Source organism: Physcomitrium patens, chromosome 15, assembly GCF_059467195.1.
Source record: "Physcomitrium patens ecotype Gransden chromosome 15, ASM5946719v1, whole genome shotgun sequence".
NCBI lineage: Eukaryota > Viridiplantae > Streptophyta > Bryopsida > Funariales > Funariaceae > Physcomitrium > Physcomitrium patens.
The window spans coordinates 1,958,915-1,977,750 of record NC_143424.1 but is presented as its reverse complement, the minus strand read 5'-3'; the positions used below and the strand labels follow the sequence as shown (position 1 = coordinate 1,977,750).

Below are 18,836 nucleotides of genomic sequence, written 5' to 3'. Positions count from 1 at the left end.
CATGTTTACAAAAAACTGAAATAAGATTTTATCAAATGTTGTTGGTTCTGTTAACATCACATTTTTGAAAAGAAGGCTTCATGTTTTATTCTTTTGATAAATTATTTTCCTAAAAAGGAAGGTCCAAATTGTTTAATCTACACAGATATATATATATATATATATATATATGTATATATACATACATTATACATAATAGGACTTTTCAAGCAATTGCTTCTTGAGCTCTATGTCCTCTGAAAACAAAATTTTTATATGTTCCTTGTGTTCCCTGTGTTCCAAAAACTCTCTGAGATATTCATGTGCAATGTGAACACCCACAACCTGCAACAATTTGGTAATGAGAGTTTGAAAATCCAAATCAACGTATTTTTTAAAAAATAAGGAAGTGAAGTAAATTTGAAATGAAGATGTGTACAAATGCCATGGACCTTGTTAATATTGACTATAATAAGAATGTTGGACAAAAGGATGGAAGACGACTCCACATAGCCACCATGTTTTTGTGGAAGCAAGAAAATACTACTAAGCTTATATTCATTAATATATATTTTAAGTACATTCTTACCCAAATCATGAATTTACACAGTTCCAGCTTTCTTTTAAAGGTATATTCACTTATTTTAGTTACCAAAGGGTGGTAAAGGTGATGTGTCTAAGTAAAGAAGACCCTCTACATCAAAATAATGAATAGAAGTAAACTATAGAGGGCCCTTCATCAGAACCCATGCTCAAATCCATGAACTTAACAATAACAAGGCTCCTATTTCATACATAAACTACAACCTCTATTTCGTGCACACTGCTCCAAAGTTTTTGAAACAAATATGCAACAAAGAGACATGCCTATACCAGCTATCTTCTTCAATAGGGGCAACACAGAAGAATAATACCTTCTACCCAAATGTCACCCTATGAATGATAACCCATAAAAAATAACGTTCACCATAAAATGGTACTGGTCTGGGGGTTGTTTTGCCAAAGCAATTATTGTGACGTGGGGCTGAAAAGGGTTTGAAGGAAGTTTATTGGGGAGCTTCGAAGGGAGGCCGCAGCCGCAGCTGTAGCCGCAACCGCGCGCGGGGAGATGCCGCGGGGAGACGCTGCTCCCTGCTGTGGGAGCGGTGCGACGGGTCGCGGCTTTTTTCCAGTCGGCCCCGCGGGTGTCGGTGCATTGTCGCCGCAGAAGAGACAGGCGCGCGGGAGATTGGGTGGCGCTGTCCCACTTCCGACTGCGCACTGAGGCAGTTACTGCGCCGTTAATTGTCTTCGTCGTCGACTGCCGTCCGTATTCGTCTTTCCATCCGCCCCGCCCCGCCGCCCCGCAAGGTCCATGCCTGAAGCTCTCTCTCTGTCTCCCTTCGCGCACGTTCTGGCTATGGTGCCTCCCAAACTCCTGCGCGTTCAAACCCTTAAGCCTCGTACTTGGTTCCTCTCGCTCGGTCGACCTACAGCTTCTTTCGTAGCTCGTAGGAGCTGGTTTCTCTTGCAGTTTTTGACGAGTTTTTATTATTCATGGTGTTGAGTCTGTAGGTTCTTTGTGATTCTTCTGTGTTTACCGCCGCAGCGCTCAGCTGGATGGGAGCTAGGGCTGTCAGTCAGGTTTGAGCTTCAGTGGAGACTAATTTTGCAAGTCGGTGAGGCTGTGGTGAGGGAAGTGGGAGCCCTAGAGAAGTTTGCTAGGATAGTTAAAGAGGATTTAGTAACGCTCCTCCGATTTTTGATTCGTCTACCCTAGAATTTGATTGGCGGGCATGTTCAGTGTGGCTTGCTTTTAGTGTGCATGGAATTTGTCTTCTCTACCACGTGGCTTTGTGAAGCTATTTCCAAGTTTGAGTGTGATTGCTGTCAATGAAGGAATAGTGTTACCGCAAACTTCCATGAGGAGCCTGCATTTCAGGCTGGAGAAGTGAATACTTGGTATTCAGTTGACTCTTGGTGTCGTTCAGAGTTGAGGTTCGGAAGTAGTGGTTTCGGCATCTGCATCTCTGGTGGAAGCTGTCGCGAATCGGATGTTGTTTTGGGATTTGAAATTTAGTGGCCACTTGCGCTCGTTGTTCTGGTAATCCTAACGGGACTGCATTCTTTCTTTTCACAATGAAATGTTGTCCGGTTAGGTAGTGCACAAGCCGAAGGTGCTTCGTTGACGTTTGTTCCTCTTGCAATTCTCTCTTTTTTTGAAATTATCCATAACTGTAGCTATTGATTCCAACTCTTTGGATTCATCCGAGAGCAATTGACTTTCTTTGGGGGAACTTGTATCAAAGCTGAGAGGGAAGTGATTGTTCATCTTTAATGCTTGAACGTAGAAATGTTTGAACCTCGAGAGTTACGGGCGCCTTGTGTCTCCTGTTCGTTTGTTCAATGGCGCCCGCCTGATTTCATGGTTCCCCGGTGAGAAAGTCATTATTCACGGATTGGAGGGAGTTTAAGCCCTCCTAATTCCTCTCAGCGAGGTGAATGACCTTTCCAGAAGATCTAAGTGTGTACATCTGTTGCGCTGCTCAGAGAAGAGGAGTTATAGCTGTGTGATTTTTGGAACGTGGCAGATTGTGAGAATGAACTGAATACTCGACGTAGGTGCAAAAGAAGTGTGACATGGTGTTTTTCGCAAAAGAAAATGGCGTTGGTGGATACAGTACCTTGTAGACAGCGGTCCATGGATAGCATGGCAGGAGGACACTTAGGGCCACCTGGTCATCCGCTTCTTGCTTCAACCCTCCCCCAAGAGCTGATTGATGATTTAAGTAGAAGGAACAAGGTCGAGGATGCGAATCACCTTGCAGAAGAAAAGGAGAGTCTCTGTGGTGGTGAACCTGGGGCGTCGTTTCTACCGAGTACTTCGTACCTTTGTGACTTGCGTCATGGTGCTGATGGTGCCATCGTTCCTGCGGCTGAATCTGGCTTTGTTTCAAGGTGGAGGATGAAAGACAGAGTAAGATACGCACCTCTTGCCATGTTGATAGTTTGCGTTTCTTTCAAGAATTGATTGCATGAGGCTCATTACAATTGCAAGTAAGCCTTACTTTGTTCGATAAGTTTTCAATCATTTTGACGTAATACCCATTACGTCGAAATCAAGCCACAATAGACAGAGTAGCAACTTGTTCGTCGGTGCTTAGTTGATTGTAGCGAAATACTTCCGGTTTGATTTAAGATCTCTCATTGACAGTATTTTGCAATGCCATTAATCGGAATTGACCCTTACACTCTTGAATCATATTTATACAAAACATTTGTACTTTTCCTCTCTTTCTGCCTCAAGGATCAACGTAGTTCTTAGAACCTATTTTTGGATGCTTTTTGGGGTTCGACTGAAATGACTAGGTTATATGCTTGCATTATGATATGTACAACGAGTCCTTGCCGCCAGTTACACTCTTTGTTGACACTGTTTTCAAGTGATGTTGGTTGAACATTTGAAGCTGCAGCAGTTGGACGGATTAAAGACGTTTTACTGTATTGATCTACAGATGAAAACGGGATGGGTGGCATTATGCATGTGCCTAAATATTGGGGTGGATCCGCCTGACGTTATCAAGATTTCGCCATGCGCTCGATTGGAATGCTGGATAGGTAATTATGATGATTGATCATACGCTAGGTTTTTGTTGTCATCAGATTTTTATGCACCATCTTCGATCTCATATTTGGTTACCGTCCCTTGAGTAGTTGTTCAAGTTACAGGATGCATATCGCTGATCTGTTTTTGTTACTTCGAGCGTGAGGTATAGGAACATGAAAGTAAGGTTTGTGAATGCCGCTTGTTAACTTTCCCTTTTCCATGACAGACCCATTCTCGTCTGCATCTGTCAAAGCTTTAGAAGCAATCGGAAAAAACCTGCTAACACAGTACGAGCGATGGCAGCCTAGAGTAAGCACTGTGCTTCGACATTTCCGCCTCTGTAATTTGAACTCACATGTTCTCAGAAAACGTGCATAGGCATGGATGACCTGAGCTGCTGGAAGTCGAGCATTACATTTTTGTGTCGTTTGATGCATTTCGTTAACGCATTGTGTTAATTTGCACTGTTTATTTTAATTACTTTATTTTAAAAAATTTGGATATATAAATATAAATAGAAACCATAAGGTAGGTTGTATAATTTCTCAAATTCTAGCTGTAAGAATACTGGTACCAAGGCATGGTCAGTGGCAAACTTTGTTCTGATGCTTGTGTAATATTCCTTGTTTTGATTAAGAAAGGTAAGTATTATAATTTATGATAGAACCCTCATTACCAAAACAGTGTGGGTTGTAGATCTGCTTAGTTTCGTTTCCTGGTGCATTTACGGTGGTGCCGGCTGCTTCTCTTTCATGCTATCATATTTATTATTACTTGTTTTTATTTATTTATTTATTTATTTTATCGTGTTTGCAGGCTCGGTACAAGGTCTGTTTAGATCCTACTGTTGAAGACATTAGAAAGTTGTGTGTAGGTTGCCGAAAAAGTGCGAAGAGCGAAAGGGTGCTGTTTCATTACAACGGCCATGGTGTACCAAGACCAACAGCTAATGGTGAAATCTGGGTGTTCAATAAGGTGGATATTTAGCGTATTGTTGTACTTTAGTTTGATGGAGTTGGTTAATAGAGTATGATAATATCGTTAGAAGCCTTGAACATCGAGGTGTAGTGTAAACGTTTTTTTTGTTAGTGAGGGACGTCGATATGAAGGTTTTCACATGTGGTCCTACGTTTTGAAAAATCATGCTACATTGTGTCCTTATCTTTTTACATTGTGGTTAATTTTTCGATCTATTTTTTAGTGAGATTATGGATGGTCTTGTGAAGTGAAACTCCGGTGACATAACTAGGTAGATCCGTGTAATTTTGTATACTGATACCATGGTTCATTAGTCTAAAGGATGTCAAAAGAACTCAGTTGTGTACTGCAGCTAATTTATATTCCATCTATTGCAGACTTTTACTCAATACATACCACTTTCAGTTTACGAACTGGAATCATGGCTTGGGAACCCATCTATTTATGTGTTGGATTGCTCAGCAGCTGGCATGATTGTGAAAGCGTTCTGTGAGGTATGCAATTGATGTTTCATCAATGTTCAGCATCTGAGTGATCGTCAGAAATAATTCGTCATTTGCGTGATTTGTGATTCCACAAGGAATTAGTATTTTTTTGGTCATGTGGTTGTGTAAATTGTATCGTCGAATTTCCATGCTTAAATTTGGTAATTTCCTCGGGTCAACTGTCCACAAGCAATTCTTTCTGTTAAGTTTTTGAATTTGTCTTTAGATTTCAATTTTGAGGATTGCTAGCCACTTTATGAGGGCTTCATGCTGCCAGAAGTGATCTTATGTGTACTCGCATTCAATTGTACAGCGGCCTGAGTGGGGCCTTGGAGAAACACCCTCGAGTTCTCTAACTTCTGCAACGAAGGACTGCATATTGTTAGCTGCTTGTGGAGCAAATGAAACACTCCCTCAGGGTATGGAGCTGCCAGCTGATGTCTTTACGTCCTGTCTTACAACTCCAATCAAAATCGCGTTAAGATGGTATCTTTCATATCTGAAATTTGGATATTTTCTCTTAAAGGCTTGTCCATTCATAGGTATGGTTGTCTTTTGCAACCCACTAGTGTCTTAAGTAGAATTTTTCGTTTTTCTTCATTGTGAACCTGATTCCTATTTCTCAAATGCTTTTGACGTAGTGAGTTAGTTTTGGTTTTTTGAAAGAATTGTGGAAGGGAAGCTTAGAAAAAATGTTTGGCTTGTAGTTGGTAGAATGTATTTCCTAGGCTACAAATCGCAATGGTCCCCATAATTGAATATGTTCATCCGTCACAAGTGGCAAGTTCCTGTTGATTTAGGTTCTGTCCACGTTCTTTACTTTCTTTGGATCCCGAGCTCATAGACAAAATACCTGGGCGTCAAAATGATCGGAAGACTCCCTTGGGGGAACTGAACTGGATATTTACAGCTATCACAGATACAATTGCGTGGAATGTGTTGCCACGAGGTGAGCAGCTACTCTTGACGTTTGAACCTATTTTTTCCCCGTGATATTCTGTGAGGGATAATGTTATGAAGACTTAGTTGCGATTACTTGGACCATAAAGTTCACTCTTAGGATGTGATATGAGTAATGTAATCTTAGGTATTCTTTGGCAATTCAATGACGCAGAGCTATTTCAGCGTTTGTTTCGGCAAGATCTTCTTGTGGCCAGCTTGTTTCGTAATTTCTTGTTGGCCGAACGCATCATGAGGGCTGTGAACTGCTGTCCACAATCATACCCTCGCCTACCTCCTACACACCAACATCCTATGTGGTACGTAAGCTCTTGCGTACTCTTTTGTTTGGTTTTCTCTCATATTATTTTCCTATGTTTCTGAGGTGGGAATTCCTCATTTAAATTTTAGTGTTTGAATTGGGTTACTTCGTGTACTAGAAATTTCTGGACATCGTGAAAGGGCTACTTGCCGGTTAAATTTCCTTCATTGAAGCATCTTGAAAATGTCATCTAATGCAACAGAATACCTTTTCCACCAAATTTTCCTGATGTACCACATTTTGTATGTTTTTTTCGCAGGCACGCATGGGATATGGCTGCTGAAATTTGTCTTTCGCAGCTGCCTGCATTGCTAGAGGATCCAACTATTGAATTTCATGTATGTTGAAGGTCTTGCAACTTTTACATGTTTAGTATTATTGCAAATATTTTGTTTAGCGGGTTGTGAATAAGACGGTGCAAGTGTTTTCATCAATATGCTAGGGTAAGCCAAATATGAGTTTAAGCTGAACTCTAGATCTTCTGGTCGTAACTATCATGAGACTTCTACGTACTGAGTTGCAGAGGTCATGAAAATAGTGTTCTCACAAGCACCTTTGTTTCCTGTCACTGATTTTTCGTTTTTAAAATTTTTATATCATTTAATTATTATTTGTGTCGAAATCAGTAGCAAATTTGAAAACAAGACTTGATTTTTAGCCTTTCTATTGCAGCCTAGTCCTTTTTTCACAGAGCAATTGACAGCTTTCGAGGTGTGGCTGGAGCATGGTTCTGAAAGGAAGAAGCCACCTGAGCAACTTCCTATCGTTCTTCAAGTATAGTGTGATCAAGCCATCTAAGTAGTGCTCAGACTGGAGTATCTATGGATGCATGCTCATGAAAAACGTAGTTAGCGACGTTTCTGATGTTCTGTATGATATGCAGTATTTGCCACTTTAGGACTAACCTTGGCTACCATGTGTCATATTTGCGGTAGGATACGTGTATGTGGTTGAGGTTGGTAGTTCAATCATGCTTTGGTCTAGATCTTTCTTTCATGGTCGTATGGCTTAATATTGTGATTTTCATCTTGATCCGAATCTAAAGAATTGTGCTGTTTTTAATGTTATTATTGGGATCTATTCTTCGTGCTCTTTAATGAGAAATTCTTGCTGACATGCTTGTGCAGGTTTTACTAAGCCAGTCTCATAGATTTCGTGCTTTGGTACTCTTAGGCCGGTTTTTGGACATGGGAGCGTGGGCTGTAGATTTGGTAACAATCAATTTTGTTGTTATTTTTGTTATTTGTTCGTTCGTTTGTTGGTTTTTTTTTGGTTTTTTTGGTTTATTTTCCCATCTCCTCTTGTTTGATAGCTTATTGAGGGAGCTCTTTACGTCAGTCAATCTAAATTTCAGATAAAAGTCATGTCGGTTTTTGTCGTTGCATCGCTCATTTTTAGGGCAGTCTTACGATGTTGAGTTTGTAAGGGAGCTGAAATCCTAGTAATGTGGTATTGTGAACTTGTTTGGTCAGGCTTTGTCTGTGGGAATATTTCCCTACGTTCTTAAGCTGCTACAAACAACAGCTAACGATTTACGGCAGATTCTCGTATTTATCTGGACGAAGATTTTAGCTCTTGATAAGGTATCACTTAAATTCTTAAGGTTCTCGTGTTGTCCTGTTTTGAGATAATTTCCTTGAGAGGGGCTTTCATGACATGGAGTGATTACTGTTCGCGTCAAGTACGCACTGTTTTGGCTCTCTGTCTGTCATGTCTTCCATCTTCAGAACCTTGACGTTATCTGTACATTCGTGAATTCCGTGTTTGCAATTTTTGGTTAACCTGTGAACCACTTGAGTATGCCTAAAGTCCCTGTAACCTGGAATTTGAGCTTGCTCAGGATTAATCTGATTTTGTAAGTTAAGGTTGTTCTTTTGACGGTTGTGGATGCTGACGTCTGAGAATGGGAAATGCCACCGTTGTTCGATGCAGTCATGCCAAGTTGACCTTGTTAAAGATGGTGGTCACTCTTACTTCATCCACTTCCTGGAGAGTCCTGGCATTCACGCAGAGCAAAGGGCCATGGCTGCATTTGTTCTGACCGTCGTTGTTGATGGCTATCAACATGGTCAGCAAGCCTGTATTCAAGCTGGCCTAATCAACATTTGTCTCTCTCATATACAAGCAGCTCCAAATGCTTCGGATGGACTGCCTGAACCTTTGCTTCTTCAGTGGCTTTGTCTGTGTCTGGGAAAGGTTTGGGATGGAGCTGCAGAGGGAATATGTATTGCGTTGCATGAGGATGCCCCTGCAATCCTTGAGAAAATCCTTAAAGAACCGCATCCTGAGGTAACTGATGATAATTGTGAGTCAAGTTCTTTTAATCAAGGAACTGGACTTCAAGTAAAGTGGTCACTTTTCTGCTGTTTGTTCGTGTTACTTTTCAGACCTTTATGCAGATTGTTGTGTTGAAAGTTGGCGTTAGAGTCTTTTCTTTTCAGAGTAAGATAATGACGTGGGTCCAGATTTTCGTGCATAAGACCGAGGTCTTGCTAATGTGGAATATTATAGGCGTGTGATTATGTGGAGCAATGATTTTTTTTCAGGTTCGTGCCGCGGCTGTATTTGCGCTTGGGACTATGGTGAAAGTTGGAGTGGATGAACCTTCTATAGAAGGAGCTGACTCTGACGTGCAGGAAGTTGCGGAACAAAGGATCGCAGCCCTACTACTGACAGTCTTAAGTGATGGAAGTCCACTTGTTCGAGCCGAGCTTGCTATAGGTGTGTAAGTCCTTTTTAGTTCCGCCTGAGAATCAAGCATGTACATATGTATTGATGTAGAATCATGTCTTATATTGCCTCTATGTTACATCTGCTGTGTGTTTGTACGTTAATGTAGAAGTATCAGCTAGATTATTTTTTTCTTCTTCTTAGAGTAGCATCTTTAGTTACGTCGTACGAAGCTTGCAACTTTTCGCATGATGATCATTCTCTTCATCCATGCCAAGACTGGAGCATCTTGATTTCTGGTCTAGTTTTCGTATTTATGTGCAGTATCTATTGTGGGCTTGGAATCCATAAAAGTGTGAGTACTTGGTAATTTAGACAAGGACACTAGCTCTAGCATTTAAGTTTTATGTTGACACATCTGTGTACTTCCACTTCAAATTTTTCGGTTGAAACTTTTGCCACCAATTGGTTTTCTGTTTGCACTAATACTTGCAGTTGTCTAACTTTGTCATTGTTCCAGCAATGGCACGAATAGCATGCAGCCATAATAGGATGTTCCGACAAGCTGCTGCAGCGTACTTAAAATTGCCATCTCAATCAGCAGTTGTGCCGAACTATGGAACTGGCTACAGAAACCCAGGGTATCCGTACGCTTCGCAACTTATTTATGCTGGTTCACAACAAGATCTAGATCAAGGTCTTCAGACTCTGGATGGAGGAGCGACTTACCATTCATTTATGCGCATTGTTAGGAGCAGCGGGTCTTTGTCAGGCTCTCCAGGTACTAGTCATGCAGTGGACCTTTGACAATCCAATTTTGTATTGTGTTGACGCTTTGATTTCGGTAGCAAGAATTAAATGTGATAGATTGTGTTAATACTATGTGCGAAAGGTTCGAGTACCTATAAGACGCAGGTTATCGGGAGCCATCTTTGTGGATGAATAATTGTGTGGCTTTTATCCCCGGTCTTTATGCTAGTCAGCTGTACTGGATCGCACGATTATGGTTTCTAGAGTCTCCAGTTTTATGCTTTTGAATTCTTTCTATTATATTTTTTCAAGATTAAAAAATCGTTAGGGTGCTGTCTGTCTTAGTTTTTAATCTTATTTTATTCTACTCATTATCAACTGGTTTGCAGGCTCTTCTGGGAATTCGCCTTTATCTGATAATGCAGTGCTTGGAGATTCCAGTAGCATTGCTTCCAACAACGGTGGCAACCGGCAATGGAAACGTCCTGAAGAAAGCAGCTTCTATGTGCAATGTATTATGGCCGCTTATGCATTGGCTAGAGATCCTTTTCCTCGTGTGGCTAGTCTGGGCCGGAAAGTTTTGAGGATAGGTGGAGTTGAGTCAGCTCAAGTTGTTGTACCTTCAAGAGCTGGTGGTGTCGTAGGTTATCCACGAAATCCACCTGTGGTTGCACTTCCTCCTACCCCGCCTATGGCCGGGGTGCTACATAGGTCTACATCTTGGGTAGCATCTTCTTCAGGTCAGTCACTTTTATGACTTCTTAAATTTTGTCATTTTTGTTATTTTGAAGCACTGTGTATTGTTTCTTGCTTTTCAACCTGGTGTTTTAGTTTGGAATGTAGTGTGATCCCTGTGGTATTGCTTCGCACAGGAAATCTGGCAAGCACTTGGCGTATCACAACACCTCCCCCGAGCCCACCCACTCGACCAGCATTTCTTGCAGGTTCTACCAGTAGCCTTAGACGTGTGGCATCTATGGATATTTCTGCGGCATTGGCCGGAGCTTGGGATCCTTCGAGACCAGCAGTACGAATAGCTGGTGATATTGTTGCATATCCTTCATCTCCAGTTCTGAACACACTGACATCTGGTCTAGCTGATGCAGCTGGGATGATGAACTCTGGGGTTTCAGCAGTGAATCTGGAAGCAGCTTCAACTGCTACTTCATTGCCAGAGTCAACTTTTTATAAGTGGAGTTGTGGTCACTTCTCCCGTCCATTGTTGGAACCCTCTCACGATGATGAAGAGGAGATATTAGCTCGACGGGAAATGAGAGAGAAGGAGGCACTCAAAGGAATCGACAGATGTCAACATTCAAGTGAGTTATTTGGTGCATTACTTATTCGTTTTCTCGTATATGCAGAATCAAGTTTATTTCTAACAAATTCTGACATCTGAACATCTGAGGTTTAGCCTCTTGTTTTTGCGATTTGTTCTAGTTCTCCTATTTCCTCTTCGTAATCTCACTCGCTGTAGGGATCATCTTTTGTTTTGAAAGTATTGGATAATCCTTGTTTCAGTCTATTTGAGGTTTGTTTTTTCTGGAGCAGGTGTAAGCAAAGTAGTCGATCAGATCGGCAGTTGGGATACTCAATCTGAAGTTGGCACGAAAGCAGTGCTATTGCACCCATTCAAACCCCTAGTCTGTAGTGTAGATGACAACGAGATTATCAGGTATTTCGACTTTTGGAAATTAATTTTTTTTTTAACGACGTTTATTTATGTAGCGGTCCATATATCGACACATGTTAGTAATGTCTTGCATGAGTTTTATTTTTTAGTTTTCAAATTTAACCGTGAGTCTAAAGTCCACTCGTGACGTCTGTATTTAACATGATAGAACAGTAGACGTTAACTTTTAATAATTCTACTTAGGTAATTTCGCTGCACACGAGCCTCGATTATGCTGTACATATCCAAGACTCTTTTTCTTGTTGATTAGTGCATCTTTGTTATGAACCTAGCTTGAATATTCTTTTGCAGGATATGGGATTATGATGCGGGTGAAGTAGTGAACACTTTTGAGAATCATAATACCCCAGACAAAGGGATCTCCAAGCTTTGCTTGCTCAATGAGTTGGATGATAGCTTCCTGCTTGTTGCTTCAAGTAAGTTGTTTTTTTTTTGGGCACGTATACCGCTTGTTGCTGCTTTTGATTCAACCGAAGTTTTTCAGTGCGACAATTTTCTGCTTGTTCTACATCAGTAATTTTTGTAGTTTGAGTCATTAACGAGGGACCTGGCTGCGAATGTTCAATGCTCAATTATTTCAATTGTAGAAGAACACACACACTCCCCCCAAGTTCATGTATGCATGTGAACTATTCGTTTTTCTTTAACTTGTACCACTTCGGATTCTATTCTTCAGTGTTTGTCATCTTCTTCTGGTTTCCAACTATTTTATGGTGTACGATTGTACGCGCTCCTAGTGCTGAGGTGTGAACTTAAGAGTTTTGCCTTGATTTATGAATATCTCGTATTATAATTCTGTACATCCAGGTGATGGGAGCATAAGAGTGTGGAAAGATTACACGCAGAAGGATAAGCAACGTCTAGTGACAGCATGGCAGTCTGTGCAAAGGCACAGACCTGGCGCTCGAGGCCTCAGTAGCGTGGTGGATTGGCAACAAATGACAGGTTACTTGGTAATACACTATACCAACTCTTCCACGAGCATTCAGTTGTTAGTCTTTTAGCTTGTTCAGCATGAGTTGTTTGTTATCTCCTCTTTCCGTTACTGTTGTTTAGTCGTCAGGTCTCGAGTCTAGAGTTAGTTGAAGGTGGAATCCTTTTAGGAACACTATTCTGGATCTTTTCTTAAAAACAATTTCAACTCCCTAATACTTAGAAGCACAGACTAAACAAAGACTGGTGATTTCAACCAAGCCGCAAAAAATTGAATGTTTTTGCTTACTAGTGTCGTGTTATGTATTGCAGTATTCATCAGGTCAAATTTCCTGTATCATGGCGTGGGATCTTGATCGAGAGCAGTTAGCCTACAGGATACCTTGTTCAGATAGTTATGCGTCTGCTATGGTGAGCTTGATATGGCCACCATACTTTGTAATATAAATTAATGTTCTAGATGGATTAGATCCTCGGAATGCAAGTTCCTGTTTTAGTATTTTCTTTGGAAGCCATGCCTATTCTGTGCTGAAGATGAATGTTTTTTTACAGAACTTTGTGAAGAGTTTTTTCGGTATACTAAGTTTACAGCTGGTTGATGGACAGGCTGCTTGTCAGACACACCATGCACATGTGATTACTGGCTGTGGAGATGGGTCTGTCAAGGTTTATGACGTACGGTCGCCTGAAATGTAAGTGCTTCTACTTTACTAGAAGCTTCATTATATTTCAGAATGTATACTAGATGTATAATTGGCTGTAAATTCTCTTAAAGTCCCTTTTATGTGCTACTAAGCCTTCATTCATGTGTACGCAGGCTTGTGTGTGCAATGAAACCGCATGGTACGAAAGTTGTTGGTCTTGACTTTCAACCTGGGGCAGATTTTACCAAGGTCATTCTATTCTCTATCTTGAATGGATGTTGTATGTATATCAAAACTGGTTAATGAATTCATGTGGTTACTCATCAAGTGGATAGCAACATCGAGGTTAATACATCAGCTGTGATCAGTCTAAATATTCTGTCTTCTTTTAATTTTGGTTACTTCTCTCCTAACGGATTTTAAATGACCCTGCAGTTGATCTCAGCATCACAGGCTGGGGACCTTAAAATGTTGGACTTGAGAAACAGCGCACCTTATCTGGAGGTAGATGCACACAAGGGCCATTTGACGTCCTTAGCTGTGCATCGATACGCACCTGTGATTGCCACAGGATCAGGCAAGCAGTTGATCAAAACCTTCAGTACAAGCGGGGAGCAACTGAGTGTGGTTCGACCTCACAACAGCTTCTTAGGCCAAAGAATTGGTCCAGTTACTTCCTTGCACTTTCATTCTTACAACGTGTTTCTGGCTGCGGGAGCTAGTTACTCCATGGTTTCCATTTATGCTGGGGAAAGCATTCAAGGAAGATAATATTTGGCGAAAGCATGTAAGGAAGAAAGCTTCAAATATGCTGGGAAAAGCATTTCAAGTTCTCTAGCCGAAGGACTGCACAGGCATTTGAACGAGCTACTGCCTGTCTGTGATCCTTATTTCGTTCACCAAGCCATGGCTAGGACCAGCTGTTCAATCTGGATGAACTTGGAAGCGATGGGGTTGTTTTTGAACAGGAAGCTGAGTCGGAACTGAACTTGGTTTTGGATCTGCAGTTCCGTGTCTATACATTTCTTTCATTTTCATCTCCTTAGGAATATTCTTTCTAAAGCTGGGCATTCTTATGGCACTCCGTATGTATTTTTGTACATCTATTTTTTTGGCTATATTACAACTGCACAGCTTGTGCTTAACTTAAAATCCTTTTGAAACCTTGATAGTTGAGTGATATGTGAGTGAATTGACACACTGGACCCTACGATATAGCTCAAGTGAACAATTTTTTTGTAAAATTGAATCAACACTGGCAGGTGATTAACATGTAGTGAACTATTCAACTTGTCATGCTGTATTTATGATACCGTCTCGAGTTTTTTTTAGCTTATTGATTGTGATATATTGGTTACAAGTTTCCAGATCATCTTGACCGTAATAACAGTGTACTTGGATCATGTGTATGGATTCATATTAGAGATGATACTTGAGGCGGAGAATTTGTGCTCTCTGCTAATCTCTGCCTGCTTTGTAGTCTCATTTGGATTACACGTTAAACACTTAGTTCTACTCACAATGCGTGGTGTTAGAATGATGTACTGTTAGTTTTTAGTCGGCACTTCAGAAGCTGAACACTGTAGAGGTATTTGATTTGGACTCATCAGACTAACGGCTTGCTCATAATCATGGCCTGAGGCTTGAGTGGGGTTCTCGGGGGTTGCATCTAATTGAGTAGAGCATGTTGGTGCACAAAGAAATGGGACGTGAAATTTGTGTGTACAAGTGCGTATCCTTGTCTTTGAGAAGATGGTAGAGGATAAAAAATATTTTTCAACCGCCACCACTCAATCGGTTGTTCTGCGGTTGACAGTGGTTTTACTATATGATGTTAATGGTTAAACAAACCTTTTCATTACATCGATACTGCATTTTTATGCTTTTCACGCAGATTGTGTGATAGACAAATATTGTTTATTGTCAACATTTTCAATTGTGAATAGTCTTTCTCCCCAAGCGGAAAAATCTATTTACTTGTGCTAATTATGCCTTTTCATTACAGAAGAGAAATATGATAGATTTTGTTGGAAATTGCAGTAAATAATCACTTTGTAAAATGTCTTTGCAAAGTGATGGATTAAAAGTAATACATATATACTCCATGTAGATAGGCAACATATATATCTTGAAAAATATTCTTTAATCAAAAAACTTAGTTGTCAATACTTATCAACTGTAAATGATATACTCAAAAGTTAATTCATTGTATTATCGGCTTACTTAATTACAATACACTTTACACCCAACAAAGTGTTGAAAAGAAAAGAAAAAAAAGGAAAAAAAACTTTAATAAAATGAAAACAAACCAGCCTAATAGAATTCCCTTCCGGTTATATATTTTACCCCCCTCTCATTGTCCAAGAATGCGCCAACCTTTTGGTGTAACGTTGTGGTACCATAAACAAAAAGACAGATTGAAGGCACTAGAGCATCAACAAGTCCTTTGCCTTGAGTTGGAAGCGGCCAAAGTTTCTACAAGGCTGAAGCAAAGAGCATACAAACTCTGTTGCCCCTCAATCCTACACACGCATGCCGTCATGCATCCCGCGAGCTCAGCGTAACGACACATGGACCTAAGAATTTACATCCTTAACAAAACTGGACCGAGCCCAAGGGACCCAGATCTTCACCACCGTCAACGATTGCGTCTAAACCTCATCAAAGGGAACCATAACACGAGAGCTCACATCCGACGCGCCATGCGAGCCACTCGAAGCTCTTGAAGCAGTTTACAGCGTCTAGGTGATCACGGTGGGCTTCTCGCGGTCAGTGAATACTTGCAGTTTCGACAATGAGAGAGCCATGTCGATCAGTGGCTTCAGGGCCTCCTGCGCATCTACGTCATGTTTGGAGGCGTCCGACTCGAACTTCTCGACGTAGAGTCGGATGGTTGCGCCTGCTGATCCCGTGCCTGAGAGCCGGAAGATGATGCGGGAACCGTCCGTGAAGACGAATCTGATGCCTTGGTTAGCCGCAACGCTGCCATCTACTGGGTCAGTGTAGGTGAAGTCGTCCGCGACCTTGAGGGTGTAGTCACTGTATACGTCTCCTTCCTTGCTTTTGGAGAGAATGTCTCTGAGGTGGGCAACCATCTTGTTGGCTCCCTCGGTCTCGCAAGACTCGTAGTCGTAGCGGACGAAGAAGTTGCGGCCGTAGGTGGCCCAGTGCTCCTTGACGATGTCGGCAACTGAAACAAGGGCGTCGTCGGGTTGAGAGTTCCTGTTCTTGTATGCGAGAATGTTGAGCCACGCTAAGACGGCCCAGATGCCGTCCTTCTCCCTAATGTGGTCGGAGCCTGTGCCGAAGCTTTCTTCTCCGCAAACAGAAAGCTTCCCAGCGTCCATCAAATTCCCAAAGAATTTCCATCCTGTTGGAACCTCAAAGAAAGGCAAGTCCAGCTTCTCCGCCACTGCGTCGAGTGCACCACTTGTGGGCATGGATCGCGCCAAACCCTTCAATCCGCTCTTGAAATAGGGAATGGACTGCTGCGCATTGGCAGCTATAACAGCTACTGAATCAGAAGGCGTGACGAAGAAGTGGTCTCCAAGGATCATGTTACGATCGCCGTCTCCGTCGCTTGCAGCACCGAAAACAGGGGCATCGGGGCCATACATTATGTCCACAAGCTCATGGGCGTATGTCAGGTTAGGGTCAGGATGACCTCCTCCGAAATCGTCCTTAGGGATGCCGTTGATGATGGAGTCCTCCGACGCACCCAAATTGTCGACGAAGATAGTTTTCGCATAGGCGCCGGTCACAGCGTGCATGGCATCAAACTTAAACCTAAAGTTATCCCTAGCAAGAAGGCCACGGATCAGATCAAAGTCGAACACCTCCTTCAGCAACTCCAGGTAGTCCTCGACGGGATCAATCACTTCCACAACAAAATCACCAAAGCCGGTGCTGCCCACAGCTGCAAGGTCAATATCAGGGAGGTCGGCCATCTTAATCTCCTTAATGCTCATAGTGTTCGAATAGATCTTGTCTGTGATTGACTCTGGCGCTGGTTGTCCACTTTTGTAGTTGTACTTAATGCCCCAATCTTCGTCCGGGCCGGCGGGATTGTGGCTGGCACTCATGATGAACCCTCCATCAGCCTTCTGCTTGCGAATTATAGCAGAGACGGCAGGAGTCGAGATCAGACCATCTTTGCCCACCATTATTTTGCCGACTCCATTAGCAGCAGCAATTTTGATAATGATTTGGGCAGCTTCTTTGTTGAAGTATCGGCCATCTCCTCCCAGTACAATCGTACTGCCCTTCACGTCTTCTTCAGGGATGGAATCAAACAATGCCTGAATCCAGTTTGCGAGATAATTCTCTTGCATGAACACCTTCACCTTCTTCCTCAACCCACTCGTGCCAGTCTTCTGCCCTTCAATAGGCTTGGTCGGCACACTCTTGATTTGGAACTCAGTCTTGCTGCTCGCAGCTCGCACAATGTGGCTCTCTGTACGTCGAAGTGGCCTCGCCGGCGTTGTTTGAGTTGAAAAGGAGTTCCTCCAAGCAAGAGATGATGGGGAGGCTGCGGGAATTCTGACGGTAGCAGAACTTGGACGAGACAAACCCGATGAGAGAGAGGAGCGCAGTGGTGTGGTGCACATCTTTGCTGATCCTACCGCCGCCATTGTGGAAGAAAAGTGGGTTCGAACAACCCACAATCGCTCCTCGACTCTCAGCTGCGATCGTCAAGCTGTAATTTGCGTAATGCATACGATCCTGTTCGATGTAAACCAACTTTGTTACTTTGAATGCATGGGAGAAAGGAGATTGAGGCAGGGAACGCTAAGTAACAGCTTTCTAGCCTTCTTAGAACGCCGCTAATCGACGGGATCACACCACATTGTGACTGCAAGTGACCCAGATTCATCAAACTGCGAACCAAGTGCACATACACCAACGCACGCTAAACATGGCCACTCCACGCACACCAAGCACTCCAAGCTTCCAATCCAATGTTCAAAAAGCCCCTACAAGCATGAAATCACCAACCCACTCGAAGCAACTCACACAATACATCAAATCCTTGACCAAAAGAAGCACAAGTCACTTAGAATTCATACACCTCAGAAGCAAATCGTAGTACCTGCAATATCGGTAGTCGCAATTGCTCAAGGGTGTCCCTATATAGTGCCGTTTCTCGTCCTCGTTCGTCCAGTCGACGCTGAGTAATCGTCGGTTTAATCGTTGCTCATACCCTAGGGATCTGGATTCCAGTCACCGCTTTGGACGCATGCTGCGCACGAGCATCCCAGGCTTCTTTCACATAGAGTTCTACGACTCGGGGCCAACCAACAAACATGCTGAACAGATGGTTTGTGCTCTGCGTTGCGCTCTGCCAGTGGCCGCAGAGATCTTGCCAAGAATGTTCCATGCGCTGAGTTGGAGATCCGCTGCTAGGCTTTCCTTTTGCCAATGCAGTTCAGCAAGATATTTGTTCTCAGCTGCTACTCTGGTGCCATGGACAGTCAGGCCCACTGGGCATATCATGGCGATTGATTTCGCTTCGACCATCGCGAGATGCCAACAGATTTTTGCAACCTCAGCGTACGTCGCTGTGTCCGTTTGTTGGACTCGCAGGCACCGTCCGTTGTGCGAAGGCACGAAACGGTTGCAAGCCATCGTTTGGCTGCTAGCGTGCCAGCAACTCGTGGTTGTCTGCGAAGATGCCCTCGGTCAAATTGTGTTTGCAACTTGCGAGGTCGGAGCGAGATCTTCCACCACCGATTTCAAGAGTTGGGGTCTCCCTGCGGCACACCGCGTTGACCGCATCGTCACCTCCCCCCATGACGACGAGCCCGAGACGCACCGCGACGTCGCCATGGCTGCTCTCATGCAATTTGGCCTACCAATT

General features: G+C 42.7%; 2 protein-coding genes across 3 annotated transcripts; one reads left to right on the top strand and one right to left on the bottom strand.

The window, feature by feature from the left end:
* Positions 1–1,205: 1,205 nt before the first annotated feature.
* LOC112292641 (regulatory-associated protein of TOR 1) lies at positions 1,206–14,273 on the top strand. The gene is made up of 25 exons (XM_024541318.2): positions 1,206–1,329; positions 2,550–2,935; positions 3,474–3,576; positions 3,792–3,874; positions 4,382–4,540; positions 4,921–5,037; positions 5,342–5,514; positions 5,829–5,977; positions 6,143–6,287; positions 6,549–6,627; positions 6,962–7,063; positions 7,417–7,500; positions 7,762–7,872; positions 8,222–8,578; positions 8,836–9,010; positions 9,480–9,740; positions 10,099–10,449; positions 10,582–11,028; positions 11,261–11,384; positions 11,694–11,818; positions 12,210–12,355; positions 12,648–12,746; positions 12,942–13,027; positions 13,153–13,228; positions 13,415–14,273. The coding sequence occupies exons 2-25, from the start codon at positions 2,621–2,623 to the stop codon at positions 13,748–13,750; spliced, it is 4,203 nt and encodes a 1,400-aa protein (XP_024397086.1). The 5' UTR covers positions 1,206–1,329; positions 2,550–2,620; the 3' UTR covers positions 13,751–14,273.
* An 894-nt stretch (positions 14,274–15,167) lies between these two features.
* Positions 15,168–18,509, bottom strand: LOC112292642 (phosphoglucomutase, chloroplastic). Of its 2 annotated transcripts, none has more exons than XM_024541320.3 (2): positions 18,069–18,509; positions 15,168–17,701 (listed from the first exon to the last, which is right to left on the bottom strand). In XM_024541320.3, exon 2 carries the CDS (start codon positions 17,608–17,610, stop codon positions 15,721–15,723), a length of 1,890 nt encoding a protein of 629 aa, XP_024397088.1. In that variant the 5' UTR covers positions 17,611–17,701; positions 18,069–18,509; the 3' UTR covers positions 15,168–15,720. The 2 variants fall into 2 exon arrangements, with proteins under 2 accessions (XP_024397088.1, XP_090112313.1); XM_090256187.1 differs by lacking the exon at positions 18,069–18,509 and adding an exon at positions 18,046–18,066.
* Between the last annotated feature and the right edge of the window lie 327 nt (positions 18,510–18,836).